This window comes from Haemaphysalis longicornis, unplaced genomic scaffold (assembly GCF_048455015.1).
Source record: "Haemaphysalis longicornis isolate Haplotype H1 unplaced genomic scaffold, Haemaphysalis longicornis Haplotype H1 scaffold_10, whole genome shotgun sequence".
NCBI lineage: Eukaryota > Metazoa > Arthropoda > Arachnida > Ixodida > Ixodidae > Haemaphysalis > Haemaphysalis longicornis.
This window is the reverse complement of record NW_027526204.1, coordinates 76,777,004-76,799,652: the sequence shown is the minus strand read 5'-3', so window position 1 is coordinate 76,799,652 and position 22,649 is coordinate 76,777,004. Positions and strand designations below refer to the sequence as shown.

General features: G+C 46.6%; 2 protein-coding genes across 3 annotated transcripts in view; one reads left to right on the top strand and one right to left on the bottom strand.

Moving 5' to 3' along the window:
- Positions 1-17,193: 17,193 nt before the first annotated feature.
- On the bottom strand, positions 17,194-20,130 carry Atac1 (Ada2a-containing complex component 1). The gene is made up of 2 exons (XM_077689962.1): positions 19,662-20,130; positions 17,194-19,009 (listed from the first exon to the last, which is right to left on the bottom strand). Exons 1-2 carry the CDS (start codon positions 19,956-19,958, stop codon positions 17,873-17,875), a joined length of 1,434 nt encoding a protein of 477 aa, XP_077546088.1. The 5' UTR covers positions 19,959-20,130; the 3' UTR covers positions 17,194-17,872.
- A 197-nt stretch (positions 20,131-20,327) lies between these two features.
- The window catches only part of LOC144158808 (uncharacterized), a 51,684-nt gene continuing 49,362 nt past the window's right edge, over positions 20,328-22,649 (top strand). The window contains exon 1 of one of the 2 annotated variants that reach the window (XM_077689959.1): positions 20,328-20,946. In XM_077689959.1, coding sequence (XP_077546085.1) covers positions 20,526-20,946 — 421 coding nt within the window. In that variant the 5' untranslated portion in view covers positions 20,328-20,525. The remainder of the gene's footprint in view (positions 20,947-22,649) is intronic. The other variant, XM_077689961.1, reaches the window with a different exon arrangement.

Sequence of the window (22,649 nt, the reverse complement as noted above, 5' to 3'; positions counted from 1 at the left end):
GATAGTTACGTTACGCTTGCGAATACAGGGGTATAAGTGACCTCGATTCTTTGGACTGCCGTGTACTGAAAAACTTCGTGGAAAAGCAGAAGCCGCAAATAGAGCATTTTTTTCACTCTGAAATAAATTCTTGAAGGGAGAGTTCACTGTCCTTGATGTTAAGTATTCTGATTTAGTTTCGGCTTCATTTACGGGTGCCTTAAATCGAAACTTGCATATAATGAAAACCTGCATGTAACGAAAATTTTGAATTTTTATCAACTTCTTTACATACAGGTTTAACTGTACGCGTAACTCTATATTTCGACGTGGTGCGTGCTTTTACACGGCGGATAAACCTAGGCTTGCATCAAAATTGACGAATTGATTACGTCTGCCGCAAAGGGAAGTTTTCAAAGTTTCAATTTCGTCGCCTAAATATTTTTATGAAGTTTCATCAAAGGTAATACAGTTGTCAAACATTATAGCTTTTGCAGTGAATTAACAACACCGCAGCAGCAGACATCAAAATATTTAGGCAGCGATCGTGCCGCCAGCGCAGCGCTATGGGGAGGAATTGGAGCGACAGCGGAGTGCAGTTTATATACGTAGATGTTAAAAGTTGAAATCCACTCTAGAAATAAAGTTATGCGGCTACAAAGGAAGGCTGTACAGCTTGGTTAGATACTTCGCAAGGGTCCCGGTGCTTGATTTCACCTTGGGTCCACCGCCCATCGACATCATGAAGTCGATTTCCCGACTAAACTTATAACCAGGAGGCTAGCCGTTTGTAGCGCGAGCGTGAGCGTAGGGTATCATCGATAGTGAGCACTTACGCGCTCGTATAGACTCAAGGCAGGAGCATGAATATATGGTTAGCAACCGCCACCAAAATGTTACAGAGAGGAAGACGTGAAACGAAGATGTATTTACAAGGCGTATTTACACCCGCCTTGGTGGCTCAGTGGCTAAGGCGTTGTGCTGCTGGGCACGAGGACGCTGGTTCGATTCCCGGCCGCTGCGGCCGCTTTTCCGATGGAGGCGAAAAGCAAAAACGCCCGTGCGTACGAGATTTAGGCGCACGTTACAGATCCCCAGGTGGTCAAAATTAATCCGGAGCCCTCCACTACGGCGCGCCTCATCGCCTGCGTTGCATCGGCGCGTTAAACCCTACGACCCATCAACCAACAAGGCGTATTTACATAACAGAAGGCTCCACGCAGACCAAGAACGCCAGAGCTTCGGCTTCGTCCTTTTCAATACATGTACACCTCAGAGTCGATCTGAGCGCGCCCAGCGTGTTGTTTTGGCTACAATTTAGCACACGTGCGAGCAGGCTAGGCACTGGCGTTCGTGTCTTCTTCCTCTGTGGCTGATGCACCATAACAATGCTGTTGTACTTTATATGGCTAATGCGAAACAAAATAACGCGAAACTGCGGTGTCGCAGTCTTGCGTTGCATGCGCAGGGCAACTCTGGCTTTCACTGTAGGTGTGAGTTCGTTACAGATCTACCAAATCATCCAGTGGGTGTTAATTCGATCGCCGCATTGATAAGAAGCAGCTCTCGCATTTTTGTTTTCTGCTTCAATGGCGCAGAATTTGCGGTGCAAACGTGACAGGAATGTAAAAATTACACATAACACTGTCAATTCCTATTCATTTTTTTCTATTCCTATTCATTCCTAGTCATTCATTCATTATTTCATTCATTCATTCATTCATCCTAGTCATTCATTCCTAATCATTCCTAGTCAATTCCTAAAATAAATTTAACTTCATATGATGCTTACTGAAAATAGTTGAAAGCGTGCTTTCGTGTATATTAAGTAACCTGCATTTGACTTGCAAATCGTTGTTTCCCGGCAATAAGTGTATTTCTCGATGACGCAAAACACCTTCTGCTGCTCTGTGCTGTCGCTCTTTCTTGCGCTTGGTGCAGATGACAGAAAAGAAAAATACCAGGCAGCCTCACGCCGGAATACAAGACACAAGAACAGGCTTTTGACGCACTTCCCCTGCAGGTCTTGAGAGGGGGAGCAAGCCCCCACCCGCCGCGCGCACCCGCACGATACACGCCTTGCAAAACGAGGGGAGCGGCGGTGGGCAACAATAGGACTGGTCATAAATGGGACTGGTTGTTGACGGAGCTATTCCTTTGAGGGAACAAAAGGCAACTGAGGGAAAAGCCGCCTTGCCTGAGAAATGTTCGCGCGTACTCGCAGCGGCCAAAACCACAACTGATGACACGATTGGCGCTGTAATTTATCCTCCTCAACACGTTGGCTTGCCCATGTCCTGGGCTGGGCTGGGCTCATAACACAAAATAAACACGCACGCATACACACTTACAACATTTGTCTCAGCACATCTCCGGCGGCGTCAAAATGCATTCAAGCACTGAAAAATGTGGCTGCGATTTTTAAAAGCATTGGCGTAGCCAGGATTTTATATCGGATGGGGGGCGGGTTTGAGCCGCCAGAGCTGCTCAAACGAGCTGGAAGTTGGCCGCGGAAGACACGCCAAAGATAGCAGAATCGGTGGCGACACGCCGACGGCACGAGATGCAAAGTTCTATATATGTGAAATAAGGTAAAAACCCGAAATATCCTCCCCCCCCCCTTTAATATGTCAAAATGGTGAAGAGGGAGCCAGAAGAACCGACCGGTACGTGCTGGAGCCTGGAAGCGTTATCTGGCGCGTGCGATTCACGTTCGCGCGAATCACCCGTCCTAGATGACCCCTCCCCCCCCTTCCCCACTTCCCTCACGAGAAATTTCGGGGGGAGGACTTCTTTTGACCCCCTGTACCCCTGAAGACTTTGGTAAAAGCCAGTTGTATTGTGCAATTAGTTTTAACATTTCGCTAATGCTTCAAGCATAACATCACCCTGCCGTTGTAACATAAATGTTATGCTTATGTTCAGATTTATTATGTTACCTGACAGTATTACCTCGAGCATTTTAATAACGTTAAATTTCTAAAATTACTTCAACGTTATGCCTTGAACATTGTAATAATGTTGCAATAAAGATGTTACCTATAACGTTGCTTTGCAGGTACTTCTTAACATTATAATAATGTTTACATTTTTACATCCCATTAATGTTCTGCCGTGAACATGCCCTGAACGTTATTATAATGTTTCAATTTGTACATTACTTTGATGTTGAGTCCTGAGCATTTTAATAACGTTACCATTTCTAACATTGGTGATAAGTTGTTTCCTGAACATGTCCTGAACGTTATTATAATGTTTGTATATTTTCATTACTTTAATGTTGAGTATGAGCATTGTAATAACATTAGTATTTCTAACATTGGTTTTAAGTTGTTTCCTAAACGTTAAATAAATGTTGGGAACAAAACGTTAACATACATGTTTGTTTTCAACGTAAAAATAACGTTTCTAACATAACATAAACATTGAATGTTTTTTTTAAACGTTACATAAACATTGCCTCGTAACATTTAACGTTATTTAAACTTTCGCAACTTCCAGATAACGTTATTCTAATGTTCTGTGCTACTTGGGCCCAGGCTATAACCCAGGACGTTGGACAGTGGGAACTACCGAATTTTAAGCTTTGCTTGCGATGTTCCAGCAGTGAAGCAAGACGAAGTATAACAGGCACTTAAGAGAAGGAAAAAATGGAAAGCTGCAGGCGGCAATGGGATATCCATAAACCTTCTAAAAGAGGGTGGAGATATAATTCTAGAAAAATCGCTAAACTACTCTCCGAATGTTTAAGGACTTTAAAAGCATCAAAAGCCTGGAAATACGCCAACATAGTTTTAATTCATAACAAGGGAGATAACAAATATCCTGAGAACTCCAGACCCATCAGCTCCTGTCGGTTATATACAAGCTGTTTACCAAGACACTAGTTAGCCAAATAACAGCCAGCCTAGACTTGCAACAACCCAAGGAACAGACAGGGTTCACAAAAACATACTCGGCAATGAATCACATCTATGGTATCGACCTAGTAATAGAAAAATCTTGAGGGTATATAAAGCACTTTACATAATATTTCTATAGTATGAAAAAAGCGTCAACTTCAGTAATCACTCCCGCACTCATGGGCAACGAAAAGGAATAGAGAAAACCTACCTAAGATTCCTACACAACATATATGAAGAACACACCTGCCGAATTACTCATCACAAGCAAAGTGATAAATTTCCGATCCGAAAGAGAGCGCGACAAGGAGATACCATCTCACCAAAATCGTTCAAAGCATGTCAGGAGAATGTATGCAAAAAGCGTGACTTGAAAAGCTTAGGTTTAGGAATAAACGCCAAATGCTTGAGCCATTTCGACTAATACTTCAGCCTTGAATGGCGAATACCTGAGCCTTGTTAACGATCTGGCCAGTATTTCCCTTCAATCGCATGTCTATATGTAGGGCGATCATACTGCCGTAGTTCTCCATTGCACAGTTTACAATGACGGTGCGCGTGTCTTTAAGAGAGACATTTGTACCATTTTAGACTGGCTGACCGATAATCACATCTTTATCAATAAATCGAAGAAAAATCTTATTTGCTTCCACAGTCCTTACAAGTCGTTTCAGGCCGCGCACCCATTACACCTACTTGGCAGTAAATGCAATAACTGTTCTTCTTCCATGATAACACTTCAAAATAACGCAAAATAGATGGGGTTATATATTGCCGACAAACTTAATTGGAGACTTCGCACTAATACATTGCCAAACGTCTTAAAGCAGTGTGCGCTTTCTCGTATGCGCTGCGCTCTATTCGAGGCAAGTCGGTTACAAAACTGGTATACAAAAGTTTAGCAGAGTTCATTATCAAATACGGAATTACAATATATGGTCTTGCGTCATCTTAAGCTCCGTATTCCGATCACCATCCTCCACAAAATTTCCTACAACCTCCCCTAAAGTATAATGCACCATGGTGAACTAATGGACGATGTTATAGAACATTTTGATGTTTTACCTGTTCGAAAGCAATTTATATTTGATGCTTTGTGCAAGCACTGTAATCAGAATCAATTTAAAGTTGTGAATGTTAAAGCTAGGCTTTCTAAGAAACATTGAAAAGTTTATTGCCACGTGTGTACACTTATTACGGTAAAAGAACGCCTGCCTTTAATGTCCCACATTTATTTAATAGAATTAAAACCGAGCCAGTGGTCACTAATATAAAGCAGGTAAAACTTTTTAATGTCACTTATTTCAAACATTAAAGGAATACATTGCGCCGTTTTCGATGTACCTAAAACAACTGTAACAATTTTTAGTGCAGCTGAGTGTTAAATGACTTTCCTATGTATGTAGGTAAAAAGTCTCTTGGCATTTTGCAGTGTTTATTTTCTCTCCTGTTTCCTTTTATTTTTTCGCTACTTTTTTTCTGGGTGTGGTACTTGCTCAGATATTTTCTTGCGATTGTTTGGCTCTTTGAGCTTTCTATTCCTAAGGTGTCCCAAATCGCATCCTCCTGGGACTGCAAGCGACGCACACAGGCCGTGTGGCTTATGCGGGCTGCATGATGTTATGTAATTTTGGAGTGTGAATAAACCAGGGTGTCGAACCGGAATTCTTTCGGGTTCGGTTCGGGTTCGGGTTCACGCCTTTCGGGTTCGGTTCGGGTTCAGTTCCAGAGCAACATTCCGTTCCGGTTCGAACCGGTTCGAACCGGTTCGAACCGGTTCAAACGGGTTCAAACGGGTTCGAAGAAAAAAAAAAGCAGGCGTGTATTTTTCTGATAATTTTGTGCTCGTTTTTCGTTTCCTTATCAAGTCGGCATAAAAGCAAAGTCATAATGAAGGTTTCTTTGTCCAAATATTTTGTCTTCACCAAACTAAAGCGACCCTGCAACACTTTTTTTAACTTTTTGCTAAATCTTGAGTGCTTGCAGAAAGTGGTCAACCAACACATTAGATTATGGGGTCGCAATGTGCCTCAGCCAAAAATTACTGCTCTCTCCTCGCCAGATAACATAGAAACTTGCTCAAAATATTTTTCTCTCCTTCCCGGTCTTCGCGTTCTTCGACTTTTGAATGACGTCATTACAGTGGTGTAGCGGCTGTTTGCCGGCTTTCCTTAAGTTGCAAATTAGAACGCATTTGATAGCCACTTAAAAAAAAGCCACAAAAGCGAAGCAGAAACGGAAGGTGTATCCGCAGCGACGAGCAAATCACGCACTGTTGCTCTGTGCTGGTAATAGCTATAGTTTTCGCAATGCTTCCAGGTGCGAAGAAGAGTGAAAGCGTTTATCGAAAGTGTTGATTTATTTATTTACTATTTATTTATTTATTTATTTATTTATTTATTTATTTATTTATTTATTTATTTATTTATTTATTTATTTATTTATTTATTTATTTATTTATTTATTTATTTATTTATTGTTGGGTTTAACGCGCCGATGTAACGCCGACGACGAGGCGCGCCATAGTGGAGGGCTCCGGATTAATTTTGACCACCTGGGGATCTTTACATGCGCCGAAATTTCGGACACACGGAAGTTTTCGCTTTTTGGCTTCCATCAGAAAAGCAGCCGCCGCGGCCGGGAATCTAAACCGCGTCTGTGTGCTCAGCAGCGCAGCGCCTTAGCCACTGAGCCACCGCGGCGAGTTTATCTAAAGTGTTGAAGAGCTCCTTTAACTGCACCTGCAAAATGTTTTCTATGGTAGTGTGACGAGTATGTGGCGGCGACTGCCAAGCGTGGCAGGTGGCATTTAGAGAAATTTTCTTCTGCTCATCTTTTATCTGCTAACAGAGCTGTTAGAAAGAAAGAATTGCTATAAAGACTCATTGGACGCGTGTTAGGACGGCATTGGCTAATAGGGAAGCACTGGAGATAGGAACTTGCTAATGGCCCTTCAGCGACCGGTGACAGCGATTGGGCTCTAAGAAAGATGATAGCCAAGTGAAGTCACAAGCAGCAGTAATGATCACTTGGATCACTTGAGAGAGAGAGAGAGAGAGAGAGAGAGAGAGAGAGAGAGAGAGAGAGAGAGAGAGAGAGAGAGGGGGGGGAGAGAGAGAGAGAGAGAGAGAGAGAGAGAGAGAGAGAGAGAGAGAGAGAGAGGGAGGGAGGGAGAGAGAGGTTTAATTCAATCGAGGCAAAGTTTCAGAGAGGCGTCCTCATTCGAGGGGGCCGAATCGACAGCCGTTTTCATCAGGAGCAACTGATCTTCCAGGCCGGAGCTGGCCATGGCTGTCTCCCAATTCTCTATGGAAACGTGGAGGTTGGATGGATCTACGGCACACTTGTCGCAGCCGCCTACTATGTGTATGAGGTTCCCAGGCTCTCCACAGAAGCAACGAAATGGAGAGAGTTGTGTTTTGTTATAAAGAGGTGAAGTCTGGTGTTGTGCGGGAAGGTGTATGCCCACAGGGTGCGGAGTAATCTTTCCTGGTTAATCGGTAGCGATTTGTGCAGGGAGGAATACGTTCTATGGAAGAGGCCATAGTGCTGAGTAACTTCCTCGTCTGTGACTGCAGGATGCATGCACTCGGGCCGGGCTTCATCAGCGCTGGCTAAGCGAGTCAAATCTCGACCCACGAGGTTGGTGATCTTGTTTGCGGGGATGCCAGTATGAGGCGGGTGCCCATACAATCGTCACTGGTCATGTTGGTGGTCTCTGATTGATCATCTGAAGTGTTGTAACATGCAATCGCGCGTTGGCAAAGTTGGGCCACGCCTGCTAAGAGTCTGCTATGAGAGTTTTGGCGCCGCTTTGGCTAAGGGCACGTGCTATAGCCGCTTCCTCAGCTTAGAGGGGGCTGTGTTCGGGGGTTGATATGCTACACCAGTGGGAGGCTACAGAACGGTAACACAAAGAAAGAGAAGGTATTGAAGAATGCTATCGGGCGTCTCTTGCATCAAACCAGTTGATCGTTCCTCCCTTTTTTTTCTTGCAGTTTAGTTTCTTTCCAACTGTCTCCCCTCATATATACACACGTTTTGAAAACCCTTTGATGAATATAAAATATGCATTAGGCAATTAGTTATTAACTTTAGTGCGAGATGTCAATTTCAATATAGCAACAACATAATAGCGCAACACGGGCATAAACAAAGACCTTTTATAGCATTCAGCCGGTCGTCACATAACTCTGCGGCTACTTTGTGCGTGACAAAATTTTCTGATTGGTCGAGAAGGAGAACGCTGCAAAATTTCCAAATGCCAAGGACCACAAAGATTTCATGCTTGGTCTGACCGTCGAATCGGCCTTAACTGACCCGCTAATTCCTTTAATCCAAATTAATCAACACACCAGTCCCACTAATTCACATGAGCTCATTCACTCACCTAACTAATTCACCCCAGTCTACCCGTTAACCCGCACTAATCGACTTCAATCCATCCGCCTCTTAAGTTTAAGGTTGAACAGATTCAAGATAACATGAAAATGCTATCAAATATACTTTAAAAGTGAAAATTAGGATTCCCCATTTTTTTATATCTCATGTTCTCTTAGAGCAGTAACCAAAGGACACAACGGCACTGTATACAAGAAAAAGTGACGTTAATTTTGAGAACTGCGAGTGTTTGTGTCTCAGTGCTGTTTGTATATAACTGCCCATTCAAACTAGAATAAGTGGAAGATATGGATTTATTGTTGATGGTGTCCCTGAAGGCCTTCACAAGCGGGCAGGGATGCATGCGAATTAACAACACATTACACGATTTAAACACCATGCAGATAGAAACCATGAAGAATATTCCATATGTTGCCTCGTAATATGCGTTATAACTTAAGTTATGCTAAATGTAAAAGATAATTGGGAGAGATGGGCACTACCTAACGCAAACTGATAGTATATACGGACAACTTTATATTAAATTGAGGGAAATAATTAGAAAGAGAGAGAGAAAACTTTAATGAATACTGAAGAGGTTAGCCCCACAAACGGCGGGGCTTGCTACTTCAGATGGGGGTGAACATAATGAGGTGAAAAAAAAATAAAAGAAGAGGGGAAGAAGTGCGCACCAACAATGAATAAGAGGGAAAAGAAAATAAAATCAGTTCGGAACGTAGAAAAAATTTACAGCACTAGGAGAAAAAATCTGAGGATCCCAAGTTTAGAGAACATCGGTTAGTCCCGTGTCAGACAGAAAAGTTAAGAGAGCCTTTGTCCCTCGCGCCGCGTCAGCGTGATTTTGCCACGGACCAAGAAAGTGACGCAGCTCTAGAGTGTCCTCGTAGCAGTCGCACTCGAGTTCTTTTAGCTGTTTCGCGTTGAGTTGTATGCTGAGGGCAGTAACACAAGACATGCTGTATGTCGTCTCTCACAGAGCACACAGCACAATGGCGAGTCCGCCCAGCCTATCTTAAAAATAAAACTACCAGTGAAAGCAACGCTCAGGCGTAGTCGGTGAAGGACACCCTCAGTTTTCTTTTGCAGACCTCGCGGAAACTGGAAATTGCACTGAGGGTCAATAGCGTGCAGAGGCAAGGGTATCTTAAGAGGGTCCTGCCAAGCTGATAACTGCAGTTTTCATCCAAGCGCATTCACGGCCGTACTTCCGTCTTGTCTGGAATACGGGATTCCAATAGACACAAGCAGATTGTGCGCCTCTTTCACTGCTGCGTCAGAGATGACGTTCCCCTTGATGCCGGAATGACCTGGTAGCCATTGAAGCGAGATGCGCTGCCCGTCTCGTAGCCCTAGTGTGTACAATGCGTTTAGCTCACGCACAAGTTGGCCGCAGCGGTGGGATGGCTTCATCAGTGCTTGCAAGGCAGGCCGCGAGTCGGTAAAAATCACCCATTGTCGAGCGGGACTATTGGTGATGTGAAGGAGTGCCGCCCTAATAGCAGTTAACTCAGTGAAGGTGGACGACGTCTTGTGACTGAGTTTCTCTTTGACAGTTAGTCCGACCGACGGAATCCAAACTCCAATGGCTGGCGAATCAGACTTCACGGATCCGTCTGTATATACGTGAACGTGGCCAAGATAACGCGAACTGATATGCTCCAGCGTGTAGTATCGCAAGGCTGGCTCAGGCAGAGATGATTTCTTGCCTATACCTGGTATGGTGAGGCCTATATCCCATGGTGCAGCTTTCCATGGCGGAAAGGCAGGCTTGCTTGGGCGTTCGAAGTTGGCCGGTAGGAGGCTCCGTACATGTGGGGAAGACACCTGTGCTAGAGGATGGTCAGCACACCGGGTTACGTGACGGAGGCTGGTGCGAAGGAACTCTTGGGCTTGGAGTGTCTGGGCGGACATACACCTTGCTTCGCAGAGAGTTCCATTCGTGGATGTGCACCTTGGAAGGCCCAGGCAGATGCGCAGAACTTGAACCTGTGCACACTCTAGCACTCTGAAGTTTGTCTTAGACAAACCAATCAGCGCTGGGAGGCTGCACCGCAGAAGGCCAAGGAATAGTGCCTTATAAAGTCGTAGTAGCGAAGGCACTGAGCAGCCCCATGTTTTTCCGGTCAGCATCCGGAAAATGGGCACAAATGAGTGCAGGCGTTCTCTAAGGATACGGATATGGGGGGCCCAAGATAGTGAACGATCTAATGTAACTGTGAGAAATTTATGGTTTTGAACGTACGGTATTTCGGTTTCATTGATGACCGGAGAATAGCGGGATAAATCCCGCCTCGTAAAGGTGCCCGCGACACACTTTTCAGGTGAAATTAGCAAGTCGCAGGTGCTAAGGTACTTTTGAATTGCAAGAAGAGCTTTCTGCAGTTTTGATCGTATACTGCTGCGGTTTTTGCCAGAAGCCCAGATACAGATGTCATCAGCATAGAGAGATATGCTAACACCTTGAGGTAGCCCTTTCGTGATCCGGATGAGACAGATGCTAAACAGCACAGGGCTTAGGACTCCGCCTTGAGGGACGCCTTGTGTAATCTCATGCCGCCTTGTGTCGCCTTCCTTGGTGGTCATATAGACGTACCGCTTATGCAAGTAGTTACAGAGCCAAGTGTGCATCCGCCCTCGTAGCCCTACAAACGCCATTTCCCTTCGAACAGCTTGATGAGAAACGCTATCGAAAGCCGCCTTGATGTCTAGCAACACAGCTACTGTGATCTTTTTCGCAGCCTTTTGCCGATGAATGTCCCTCACCAAAGCAATGGCGTTGTCAACGCTGCTTCTTCCATCTCTGAACCATACACTTCTCTGTCCTCAAGATCCCAGACGCGTCGCTGCAGTACCATTTTCTCCATTGCCTTCCCTATGCAGCTTAGTAAAGCAATAGGCCGGTAAGAGTTGATGTCGGTTGGCGGTTTTCCTGGTTTAAGGACTGGAACTAGGCGACCAAGTTTCCAGCTTGCTTCCACGCAGCTTGTCTCCCACGACTTGTTGCAGAAGGTAAGCAGTTGCCGGAGGGCGTTACCGCCGAGATGTCGCAAAGCTGAGTATGTAACGTCATCGGCGCCTGGCGAAGAAAGCAGGTTAACGGATGCTAACGCTGAGATAAGCTCGTGCATAGTGAATAGTTCATCCGTGAGCGTAGCATTCGTACTGGAGAGCCAATCGGTCAGGACTTCTGAAATCATTGCAGAGCTCCGGGGAGCTGTAACCTTGGCGCAAAATTCGTCAGCTACGTCCAGTTCACCGACGCCATGCTGGAGAGCTATTGATGAGAACGGATGAGCCTGACTGGGTGTTGCTCTCAGGCTGCGGAAAACTTGCCAAATGCGAGTCAGCGGTTTGCGGGGATCAAGCTTGGAACAAAATTCTCTCCAACGTTGTCTTGCAAGCTTATTCAGGTGCTTCTGAATGCGCTTCTGGGCATGCCTTGAAGCTCGAATGTCATCTGGTGACAGCGTTTTTCTCGCACGGCGCTCTGCTCCCCTGCGAATCGCGCGAAGGCGTTCATACTCTCCATCCACTGGTGCCCACGTGTTGACTGTGCCTGGGCCCTGGCAATAGATTCCGCCAGCTCTTCGCTCGTAGACACTGCAGCAGCATTATCCTACAGCATGTCTCGGAAAGTCGACCTGTTTACAGTCGACAATGGCCGCTTGATGGTACCGCCGCGAACTCCATCAATCATGGTGTACGTTGGGATATGGTCGCTGCCGAAGCTTTCAATGTCTGGGTACCAGGATGCGACAGTCAGCAGGGAAGTGGACACCATAGTCACATCCAACACGCTTGAAGCCCTGCCCCGAAAGAACGTGGCACAACCACTGTTGAGCACTGATAGTCCTGCTTGGCTGGCCACATCGAGCAGACGGTTTCCCCTTGGTGTCGCCTTAACACTGCCCCAAGCTGGATGGTGCGCGTTGAAGTCCCCGGTAAGCAAGTGCAGCTGCGGTGTAGTGTCCAAGAGGGCTTGCAGGCGCTTAACGCTGAACTTTGCCTTAGGTGCAATGTATCCTGTGATTACAGTGGAAGCCACCTGATTGTGCTTCACCGTTGCCGCGACATACTCATTCGAGTCATCTGGCTCAACATTATGCACTAGAAAAGTTAAGTCATTACGAATTGCAAGGAGCACTCTGCTGTTTTCTGAGCTCGTCAAAGACCGATGTAGAAAGGCGGACATCCCGGCGCAGTATGGATTCTGAAATGGCGACGACTGGGAACCTGTGCTTATTAATGAGTTTCCTAAAGTCAGACAACCGAGATGATAGTCCGCAGGCATTCCACTGAAACACTGTTGCCTGATTCCGAAGAGTTTTCATCGGCACCGTCATAGCACTCCTAATAGAAGTTACAGCCAGTTTCGAAGGAAGGGGGTAATGGTGTCAAGTAGAGTAAGGATAGCACGAGTCACAGGAGACGGGAAAGGGGCTAGAACTGACCGTACGGCGTCAATGAGGAAGAGTATTGATGAGCCAGAGTTCGTATATGGTTGCACGCTCTGCCGGCTCATGCAGTCTTGGCTGGCACGTGTCCAGGCGTGCTGCCGTGGGGTAGCAGGAGCGGTGGGAGGGGTTGGAACTTGCGGAACATGATCAGGCGTCTGAGGTGGTAGCGGCGGGAACTCGGAGAAGTCAAAATCGTTGTTCTGACTTCGCCTCTCTTCTGTGGTTCTGGTGGTGTCAAGACGCGTGGAGCGTTTCTTCGATGCTCAATCTCTTCCGAGTCTTCGACCACCATGACCTATGAGTACGCTAAAGACAGAACACTCCCCTCCAACGAGGAGTTTCAACTTGTTGTGCCTCCCAAACGACGTCGAGGATCTAAAATATCTCTGTTTGCCGCGGCAGGCAACGCAGCTGCAAGTGCCCCAAAGCATGGGCTTACTGTGATCCTAAAGCCGCTGGATTAAAAAAAATATTACTCGCTTTAATTCACTGTTGCTGAAAGAAAGCCTGGAAGGCAAGGCACCGGACGGGGTGCTGCAGCTGCGACCAAATTACAGGCTCAATCTCATGGCTATAGACACAAGGAATGCCGACGCTACTGAACGCCTCCTGCAAATAACAGCGATCGGGGACATTCCCGTGCGTGCCTATGAACCTCGCCCAGCAAGCTGCGCTGTTGGAGTTATCAGAGGAGTACCTCAGGGCATCACTGACATTGAAATACTTGAGAGCGTGCGGCAGAGAACACCAGCACGATCGGCGCGACGCATGGGGACATCAGAGGTCATACAGATTATTTTCACCACTGACACGAGACCTGAATATGTCATCCTGGGATACACTCGACACCAGGTGTACGACTACGAAGAGAAGCCGGTGCAGTGTACGCGATGTCAGCGTTTCGGTCATATCGCTGGAACGTGCAAGCGCAAATTGCGCTGCCCCCGCTGTGGAGACGACCATGAGCTGAAGGCCTGTACTTCAACTGAGAAGCGCTGTCCAAACTGTGGCAGGACTCATGAGGCTGACTTCAACTTTTGTCCGACGTTTCGACAAGAGAGAAGCATCTATAGGTACAAGAGCCAAAAGAAAGGGGAGTACAAGGCAGCGAAGGCGGCGGTCTCATCGAAGGAAATAATTAGAAGAGAACATGATGGGCCTTGGAAACTGCAGACTGCGCAAAATATTTCATGGTTCTGTCTGGCGAGTGGCAAAATATCTTCAGACGCAAGGTAGGGTACCGAAATGAAAACTAGAAATCACATTTTTGAGGCCCCGGAACCGGTTCGGAACGGTTCCTCCGATTCGTTCCGGTTCGGGTTCAGTTCCAAAATGGCGGAAAAAATACGGTTCCGGTTCAGTTCCGGTTCAGGGCGAAAATTCGGGTTCGGTTCCGGTTTTCGGTTCGGTTCCTGTTCCGGTTCGACACCCTGGAATAAACAGCGGGTGCTGCGCGCGAAACGTGGGATTTTGAATAAACAATGCTGCCCACGTGAGCTGAGTAGACCTGGGGCGGTATTCTCGGGTCTATTCGTTTCACCTGCACCGCGTGAACCAGTTCAGGCGGTGCCGCACTTCGCCGTTCGTTTCAGCGGTGCAGCTCGCGGCACCTGAACCGCGCCGTTCGATTCACCGGTGGTGCCGACTGGTGCAGGACGGGTTCACGGCTTTGCCTGCACTCCCTGCCGAGGAGGTGCAGAAGCAGACGAAAAAAGTGCAGGGCTGGTTCCGCCGATGGCGGAACCCACTTTGCACCGCTGTGAACTGGTTCAAGAGGTGCAGGCTGAATCGAATAGACCCCTCGAGTTTTGTCCCTTTCAAAAGTGTCCCTTTTGGCGAGCCCCTATTGGCTAAAAGTACAGTGAACTAGAATATTCTAGTTCACTCTAGCTAAAAGCAAACAACCGGAAGTGACGTAGCGCAAGCGCGGCAAACCTACTACCAACGCCCACTGCTTAACCGGAAGTACATTACGATGAAAGGTACGCAAAAGGGACGTTTTCAAAAGGGACAGTTACGAGAATACCGCCCCTGCCGTAGCACTGTCGATTGCGCGTCAGTAGCAGTTTCTGCTAATGCCCCTACGTACTGATCTTGCCAGCCGCCTAGTTAAAAAGCGACCGTGGACGTGATGATTGCTGCCGCGGCTAGAGAATGATGCGCGCTTGGAGCAGCCGGCCTAAAAAATTTACCTATCTTCAAAATTTAAAATAATTTCAAGACTACAGAGAAGTGAATTGGTGGGACGATGCTTTAACTAAGAGTAATGTAAGCAGTTTTATACCGCAGTATGAAAGCACCGAGTATCCCTCTGCATCCCCAAGAACTGTAAAATACAACAATTAGGTCCTTTTAGGGCGTGGATCGCAGTTGCGCGGTGCAGCAATATGTGGCCTACCTGCCCATTCACATTTTGGTTTATTACACGGTTTTTTTTTTGTCAACCAGGCAGTGAGTGAGGTGACCTCTGCATCAGATCGGCGAGGGAACGCATGAAAGTGTATCATGAGAGACCTAAGTTTTCTCCACCCTATAGATCCCTCAGCAAAATTCAGCAAGTCACCTGAAGGCAACTCCAGACTGTTACATTCTATAACTCTTATAAACTATGATTGATCTATCCAGGAGCTCTCTGACCCGATTTCTCCTTATGTAACACCTAAAGGGCAGATTTAGTCCATATTTTTTATGGCCGCACCACGGACCCCTCTTCTAGCAGTCTGCAACTACCTTATTCAGGGCAGTGAAACTGCGCTATGTTCGGCACGAACCTGTCGATGCAAGTTTAAACTGTGACAAGAGCTGTGGAAGTTGTTGAAAGGTACGGTCTTATCGCACCCTCTCGTGACCAATAACCCACCATGCCTTGCCCCTCTTTGATGAATTTGAAGTTTTATTCATATATCCATTAAGCAGTCTAATACACAAGAGACCATTGCCTTGCCAACAACGTTAAAACGGGTCAAGAAAAATTGTATCTTGAAATTTTTTCTTGTTCTATGTATAAAAGTGAAATATTTCGCAAGATAATTATCACAAATCTATTCTTTTGTTATTTTATTGTTCATTTTGTGTTGCTGTACAACACTTCTATAGTCGCAGCGAGATCTGTACCTGGAAGCGCAAAGCATATGTTTCATATCGCCTGCACGCAGCCGAGAGTAAGATATTCTGCAGGCAACCAACAGCAACATATGATTTAAATGTTGGTGCGCTTTTCTTTCCTCGAGTAGCGACCAGAAATAGGCAGGGCGTTGATAGTGATGTGACTGATCTAAAAGGTAAAAGTTCGTGGACGATCAAAAAGCCGACAATACATAAAAAGAAAAATCACGAAATGACATTGATCTCGCTATAGCAACAACAATGGTCGAACCGTTTTTTCGTGAACTGGTAACCTTTATTTATTTTATTAGTTAAGTTCCGGTTCGTGTTCAGCATGCTAAAAAATAATGCGTGGGGTTTGGGTTCAATTCCGGGGAAAATATGTTCTGTTCCGGCTTTCGGTTTGGTTCTAGTTCAGCACCCTGATATTAACACAGCTAACAAACCATCCCATTCACTTTTGATGATGCTATCTGTATGCAAGCGCAACTACACACAAAAAGCACACGCCGCGACAAGGCCAAAAGAGGGAACTCCATTGTTGGCACGATAACAGCTGTGGGGCTCTCAAAGGTTGCAGTGCAGGTTCAACCCTGTCTGTTTCACCTCTGGTTCACCTGTCCCCTCGTTGAAGAACCATGTCCCAAAACTGGCTCCTTGAGCCAGGCACTGGTGCCCCTCTCCATCATCTTCAGCCATTTTGAAAAGACATGGGGACTCATAGCCAATCCTTCTGTGGCCGATCTATATGGCCACATGTAAAAATACATGCGTCACCTGTGAACATATTCGAAGTGATTTACGTGAGGTTACACTGACATGCTGGCATGAACCCGAAACACTGTACAATGTCGAAAGAGGTTGAAAAGACTTTTGGTTTTATCTAGGATGCATGTCCTAAAGCAAAAGCTACAGGCCATGCTCAGCCGAGAGGGCATCTACGGCATGCAAAATGTATGCTAGTAGAATGACTTTGGCAGAGCAGATATGACTGAGGTGCAAGAGCAATAAGGTGGCGCAAGTAAAACCCCTTCAGTGGTGCTTTCAGTTAGCATCATTAGCAAGCGAACCACCCTGACGAGCCATGACTGTACTCGACTATTTTTGAACTCTGCCAGGGTTTGCTTTCTTCATAGCAAAACCTTGGCAAAGTGCAATACATACCTTTCACTCTAAAAGAGGAACAAGTCATCGTTATTATGATATTGAAAACCCATGCACATGGTTTCTACAAGAATGAAGCGTAAGCAACGGTAAGCTGTAGCAACACATTCGTCTAATCGGGTTCATCTTTTGGGTGGCTGCAGCTTGCAGGTCCCATACCGACTAATAAAAACTTACAGTTGCAATGAGCAAGCAAAAATGTGTGTTTTTATTGGCAGTATTGAGTCTCTTCACAAGTTTTTAAGCTTTGTAACAGGTAAGCGCTCTGCACACGCAGGGAAGGTTACCAAAACTGAAGTCAAATTTCAAAGAACTCATTAGATTTTGGCAACTGAAAAGTGAGTTTGCTGCACGAAGATTGGTTTGCGCGCTAGACAATAACAAGAGTGTAAGCCTTGTAGTGATGTGATCACACATATAAAACATACACAAACAAAAGAAATCTTTAACTTTGCAAAGCTTATAACAACAATTGTTACAAAGAGAACCAAAAACAAAGCAAGAACAAAAATAGTTAACAAGCACAATAAGATGATTGTTGTACAGATGTGTAAAAACAAAGCCTTTGGTAGTTGATGTCCAATGTGCGAGAGGATCGTAGAATGGTCAATCATGATAGAGCTGCTCAATGACGTGAGACTGCACTCAGCCTCCTTTTTCAATTCCACAACAACCTGCAACAAGTGCAATAAATTTTGGTGCTTTTTACAAGAAAAGTTCAGCTCTTCAATAACTGTCTAGCATGATTTTTAAATTTCAGCCGCAGTGGTAGCACATCAGCACAGTACTGAGTTTTCACAACTATTCACAAGTATTGAGGCCAATTGATAGAAACAGTTGAAACGGAAGACCATGAACCCTTTATCAGCTGGAGCCAGGCAGGTAATTCGGGTCAAGGTAGTTGTAATCCGCACCCGTGAAGCTCATGTAGTCCCTGTCGTGGAATGTCGACGAGTCTTGCGCGACGCGAACGGGCTCCAAGTGGTGGTCCTCCTTGTGAATCGCCGTTTCGTGCATGCAGTCGACACAGTCATTGCAAAAGTCGACCGCCGAACCCGCAGGACAGTCCGTGCAGTGCCACCGAGTCCCCACTATGGGCTCACACTCGCACCGGTCACAGCGGAAACCCACATGCTGCGCAAGACCTGCCCGTTTCATCCGCTCATCACGGATCTTCTTGAGGGCTAGTAGCTCGCGGTACTCCGCAGACTCTTTCGTGGTGGCATCAACGCTTAGGTCACCCTCAGCATCGAGAGATGCATCAGACTTCTCCTGGCTTCCATTACCTAACGTCTTGAGGAAACCCCAAGAAGAAGAACTTGAGTCATCGTCGACCTCGCTCATGAAAACAGGCGGCCTGTGTGATGCAAAGAAGGTTGAGTGGGAGTAGAGGATGCTCGCCGACCGCTGGCCGTGGTAGTGGTACGTCTTCCGAGTGTGACCGGTACCGATCCGGCGCGGTGCCGCAACGTTTGGTATCCTTCCAGGGACTGGAAGGCCTGCTTTGGCCAGCTTGATGAAGTACTTCTGGACGCGACTGGCGACCTGAGTTGGAGTCCGGTTTCCCAGTGCATTGGCTATCTTTTCCCATCGCCGACTCTCCACTTCTTCTGGAGGGTACTTGAGGAGTAGCTCCTCGAGCCGCTTCTGTTCTTCGACCGTCCATAACTGGTTGAACGTGGCCGGTTTGGCTTCGCTGAAGACTCGGCCCCTAATGAGAACATTTCCGCCAGGCATTCCAGGGTTCGAAGCTCCCTGCCCTGTGGGTGTGGCTCGGACTTCGGATTTTGCGGCATTTCTCGTAAGCTGGCGCTTCCCTTCGATCGCCTGCTGGACGGTCATGAGGCTGTACTGGCTCCAGTCGATGTTGGGGATCGGAGCGACCATCTGTGGCGGCGGGATGCCCAGGTCTTCCTTCTTTTGGAGACGTTCAACGAACCGGATCGGGTCTTCCAGAGCTTGTTCACGGACTGCAATGAGCTTCTCGATGTCCTGGACCACCTGTCAGCAAAAGAATCCCCATTACCGCATGGTCACGCTTTATCGGCAGCCGCTTGATTATTCAGAGTTATAGCACAGCAGGGAATCCACCCCGTATGGCGCTCGGTACATGTTTGGCACATCTGCGCGTGTCTGCACGTGCGCACAGCCGGTTCCCCTGCTCTGCGCACGTGCAGTGGCCTCGGTTGCGTACCGTGCCGGTTTTCCGCTCTGCTATACATCTCTACAGCACTTATCAAAAACGGCTGCGTGAATGGGATGAAGCCATAAAATGAAGATACCAAGTTTACACGCATGTCTGTCGTATTTACGGACAGTCAGTGGCTCTAGCCATACACCTTCGGTACTGTAAATCATTAGGTTTGGCGGCAGGATAGTACAAAGTCCTGCTTTTTTCGGCTTCTCTGACTGTTGAAACTACATAAGTAATAACCACGTTAAATACACGAAAGCCCACTGCGCATGACATAATTCTGTTAACTTAACCGTCATAATTACGATAGTTAACGGATAGAGACACTTCTGGTTGGAAACGAACAGTTAGATTTACGCCGACAACAGAATCTTCTTTGCAGTTTTGCCTACAGCTTTTCGGCACTTTTTTACATCTAACCAACCTTTCAAGGAGAGTACATATGTGACACATACTGACCTGTATTCGCTGCGCTTCCAGTACGGCGAGCGTCTTCAACATGTTGCGGTAGTCGGCGTTGCCGCGTAGTGCGAGATGGTCGGATTCGAAGAAAAACTCCCCGATGTCGTCTGGGTCCTCGCCGTCCTTTTGTTGGGAGTTCTCACTCATGAGCGACAGACCATCTGTGGCGTCAGTCGTCGTTTGAGAGGATGAGCTACCGTTGCTCATGTCGACGTCTTGCCTGCCCCACACGTTGCCCGTCGACTTGGATGCGGACCCTTCGTCGGTGGCGATCATGGGTTCTTGAGATTCCATTTTAGTAGCGCAACAAACCGCGCTGAATGACACCAATGATGCGGTGTAAATGTGTTACCGGTAGTTTTAAGGGGCGAATCGAGTCACTTCGCACACATGGTTACTTCAGGCAGATACAAATCAAGTTGAATCGGTTGAATGAGGCAACAAGCATTCAGAAAGCAACGCATTCGTCGATCGCACACACGCTACACCAAAAACGAAACTTGTCGCATACCACCCATTCAAGCAAAAAAAAATATTCTTGGCAAAATAAATTTTAAGGTGTTTATAACTGCTAAGCATTATAAAAGTATTATGTAATACTGTTGATGCTTTTTTTACCAACTATTTCGAAATTAAAAATTTTTTGGTTAAAGTCGTTTCAAGCCAAGCCTGGTTCTCAGCCGCACGTGTTTTGCCTTGTTGACAAACGCAAGTTAAACGCGTGTCCAAATTTACCTTGGCGTGTCTACCTTCATTGTGCTTGTGCCATTCATACTGCGCCTTGCTGGTGATGCCAGCGGGTAGTTTTCTTCGTACGAACAGTTCACACGTTCGTTCTCGCAGCAACTTTACGTCAAATGAATGTCGTCGCCAAGAGAGGAAGACGCAACTGAAACAAAATCCGACATGGTTTCCGCCGAGCGGCGGATTCCCCCGGTCGGCTGCTCCCAGATCGTCTGCAGTGACCACTACGTGATGCCGGACCTCTCGGCCTGCAAAGACACTCACCTTGCCGCCCTTCTCTTTCTGAGTCGCGCGGCGAAGCCGTACGACGCCACCACAGTGATGGCCGGCATCGAACACCTAGTGAAGCCCGAGCGGTTCGTGCTGATGGGACCCTACGACTGCGAGCACATTTGGATGGTCAGGTTCACCGACGCCGAGGCTCGCGACGCGGTCGTGGGTGCGCCTGACCTCAAATGCGCTGGTCAGCCGGCCTTCTGCATCGAGCCGCTGCCCGAGCACTCGCTGCACCGGGGACGTTGCGTCGGCAAGGGACTTGGTACGTTTTAGCGGGAAATTCGTTTTAGGTAGCAGCGCGTGTATCGTTGGGTCTTGATTCTAACCGACGATGGTAATACGGGTGCCTTGTAGCTTTGTGCTGCGGTTCATATTGGTACAGTTCGTATTATCGCTGAACAAACCTAAAGTGAAATTCTGGTTTTTGTCCGTTTCAAAAATACCCATTTTGTGTCCGTTTTAGTCAGGCCGTAAATGAACTTTCAGAGCCACTGACCAATAATACCGCCTTGCTCGTACTGCGTCACATTTGGTTGTCTGCTTTCAGCCAATCAGCGCTCGTTCGAAGTGGGCGCTTTGGAACGGACATGAAGTGGATAAAAACGGAGAATTCCGCCCCTGGTCCTGCTAATGTTGTACTAACGCCTTCTTAGAGCTCTCAGATTCACCAAAAGTTAAAATTCGCACTTTAATTGTTTCTTCGGTGATCCGTTTTTCTTTTTTTTTTTTTATGTTACAACGGCGCTGCTGTTTACGTCAGGGAAGTCATATGAAATTTCCTCCTGCAGTGTTTCAGGAGCAGAAAGTTTGGTTTTAGTACAATCTGCGTCTCATCGCTGCCGACAGTGTACTTCTGACATTTTGTAGCTGTCGAACCGGTTGCAGGAGACTGTTGTTAGGAGGGAAGTTGGAACTTGGCTAAACAAGACGTAACGGCGGGAGAAGCAGACGTAGACTTACAGAGACACCGAACGAGGGCTGATTGACAAGAGTTCTTACATTACTGAGAGCAGACAGACTATGTGAGGACAGGTACAGTGTAGAAGGAAATTTGTTGCAACAAAATGTTGGGCTTCTATCTCATGCTTAGCCAGGTTCCAACTTGTCCAACACCGTATTCTTGTACAACAAATTACTTCTACAGTGGACCTGTCTTTGTGTGGCAGCATATGCACAAAGGATGAGACATAATGGGAGAAGGATCCTTTCAGCAAAAGGGTGACAAGGAAGAGTGCTGCAAAAAGTTACAAAAACTACAGCATGTGAAGGTTGCTTGCTCTTCCATTGCAGCCACCAGATGGCAGGCACGTACCGTCGAAGTTATGACTACACTTATAACAACCTTTAAATGTTTCTAAAAATTCCGTGCTAGACCAATGAGTTAAATGGGGCCTGCTCAAGGGCTCAAAATGAAAAGTATCACAAGAGGCAAATAATAACAAACTTAACAAAAGAATCAGCTTTCTCAACTGTGAACGCATCCCTAAGACAGCGTCGCATAGAGGTCTGTGAGGCACAAGGTGTTCTTGAAGAAAGAAGTATATGGAGTGGCACGAAACGAAATGCTTAAGTAGCCTGCAAAAAAGCAAGGAGCCTGGAAAGGGCTGGAGAGATTATTGTAGCCTCTGCCCACCAGTGCCTAAAGGGGCCGTGCACACAAAACACAAGTTTGGTTCATTCGAACGATTGTCTCGTTAGAATCATGCTGACACAACTTCTAACAAAAACTTTGCTCAAATAAGCTATATAATTAGGATAAAAGGGCGTGGCCATGCAACCCACTAGCTCATTTCCCGCAACAGAACCTATGATGTCATATGTGACAGCTCTGCGATTGGCTGAGGCCGGAAAAAGCAAACGGAAAGTAGGCACGGCTTATAAGGTTGCTGAATGAGCTCTGTGCGCTTAACTTTAGGGCACATTCTTTTTATAGCAGTAAGAATGGTGGGGTAAACAGTGGAAGTT

What these genes read in the sequence shown, in the direction of transcription:
- Atac1 (XM_077689962.1), bottom strand. Translation starts at nt 19,958, where the DNA reads ATGGAATCTCAAGAACCCATGATCGCCACCGACGAAGGGTCCGCATCC. An exon ending in TGGAAGCGCAGCGAATACAG is followed by an intron (nt 19,010 to 19,661) that starts GTCAGTATGTGT and finishes TTTTGCTGACAG; the next exon opens with GTGGTCCAGGACATCGAGAA.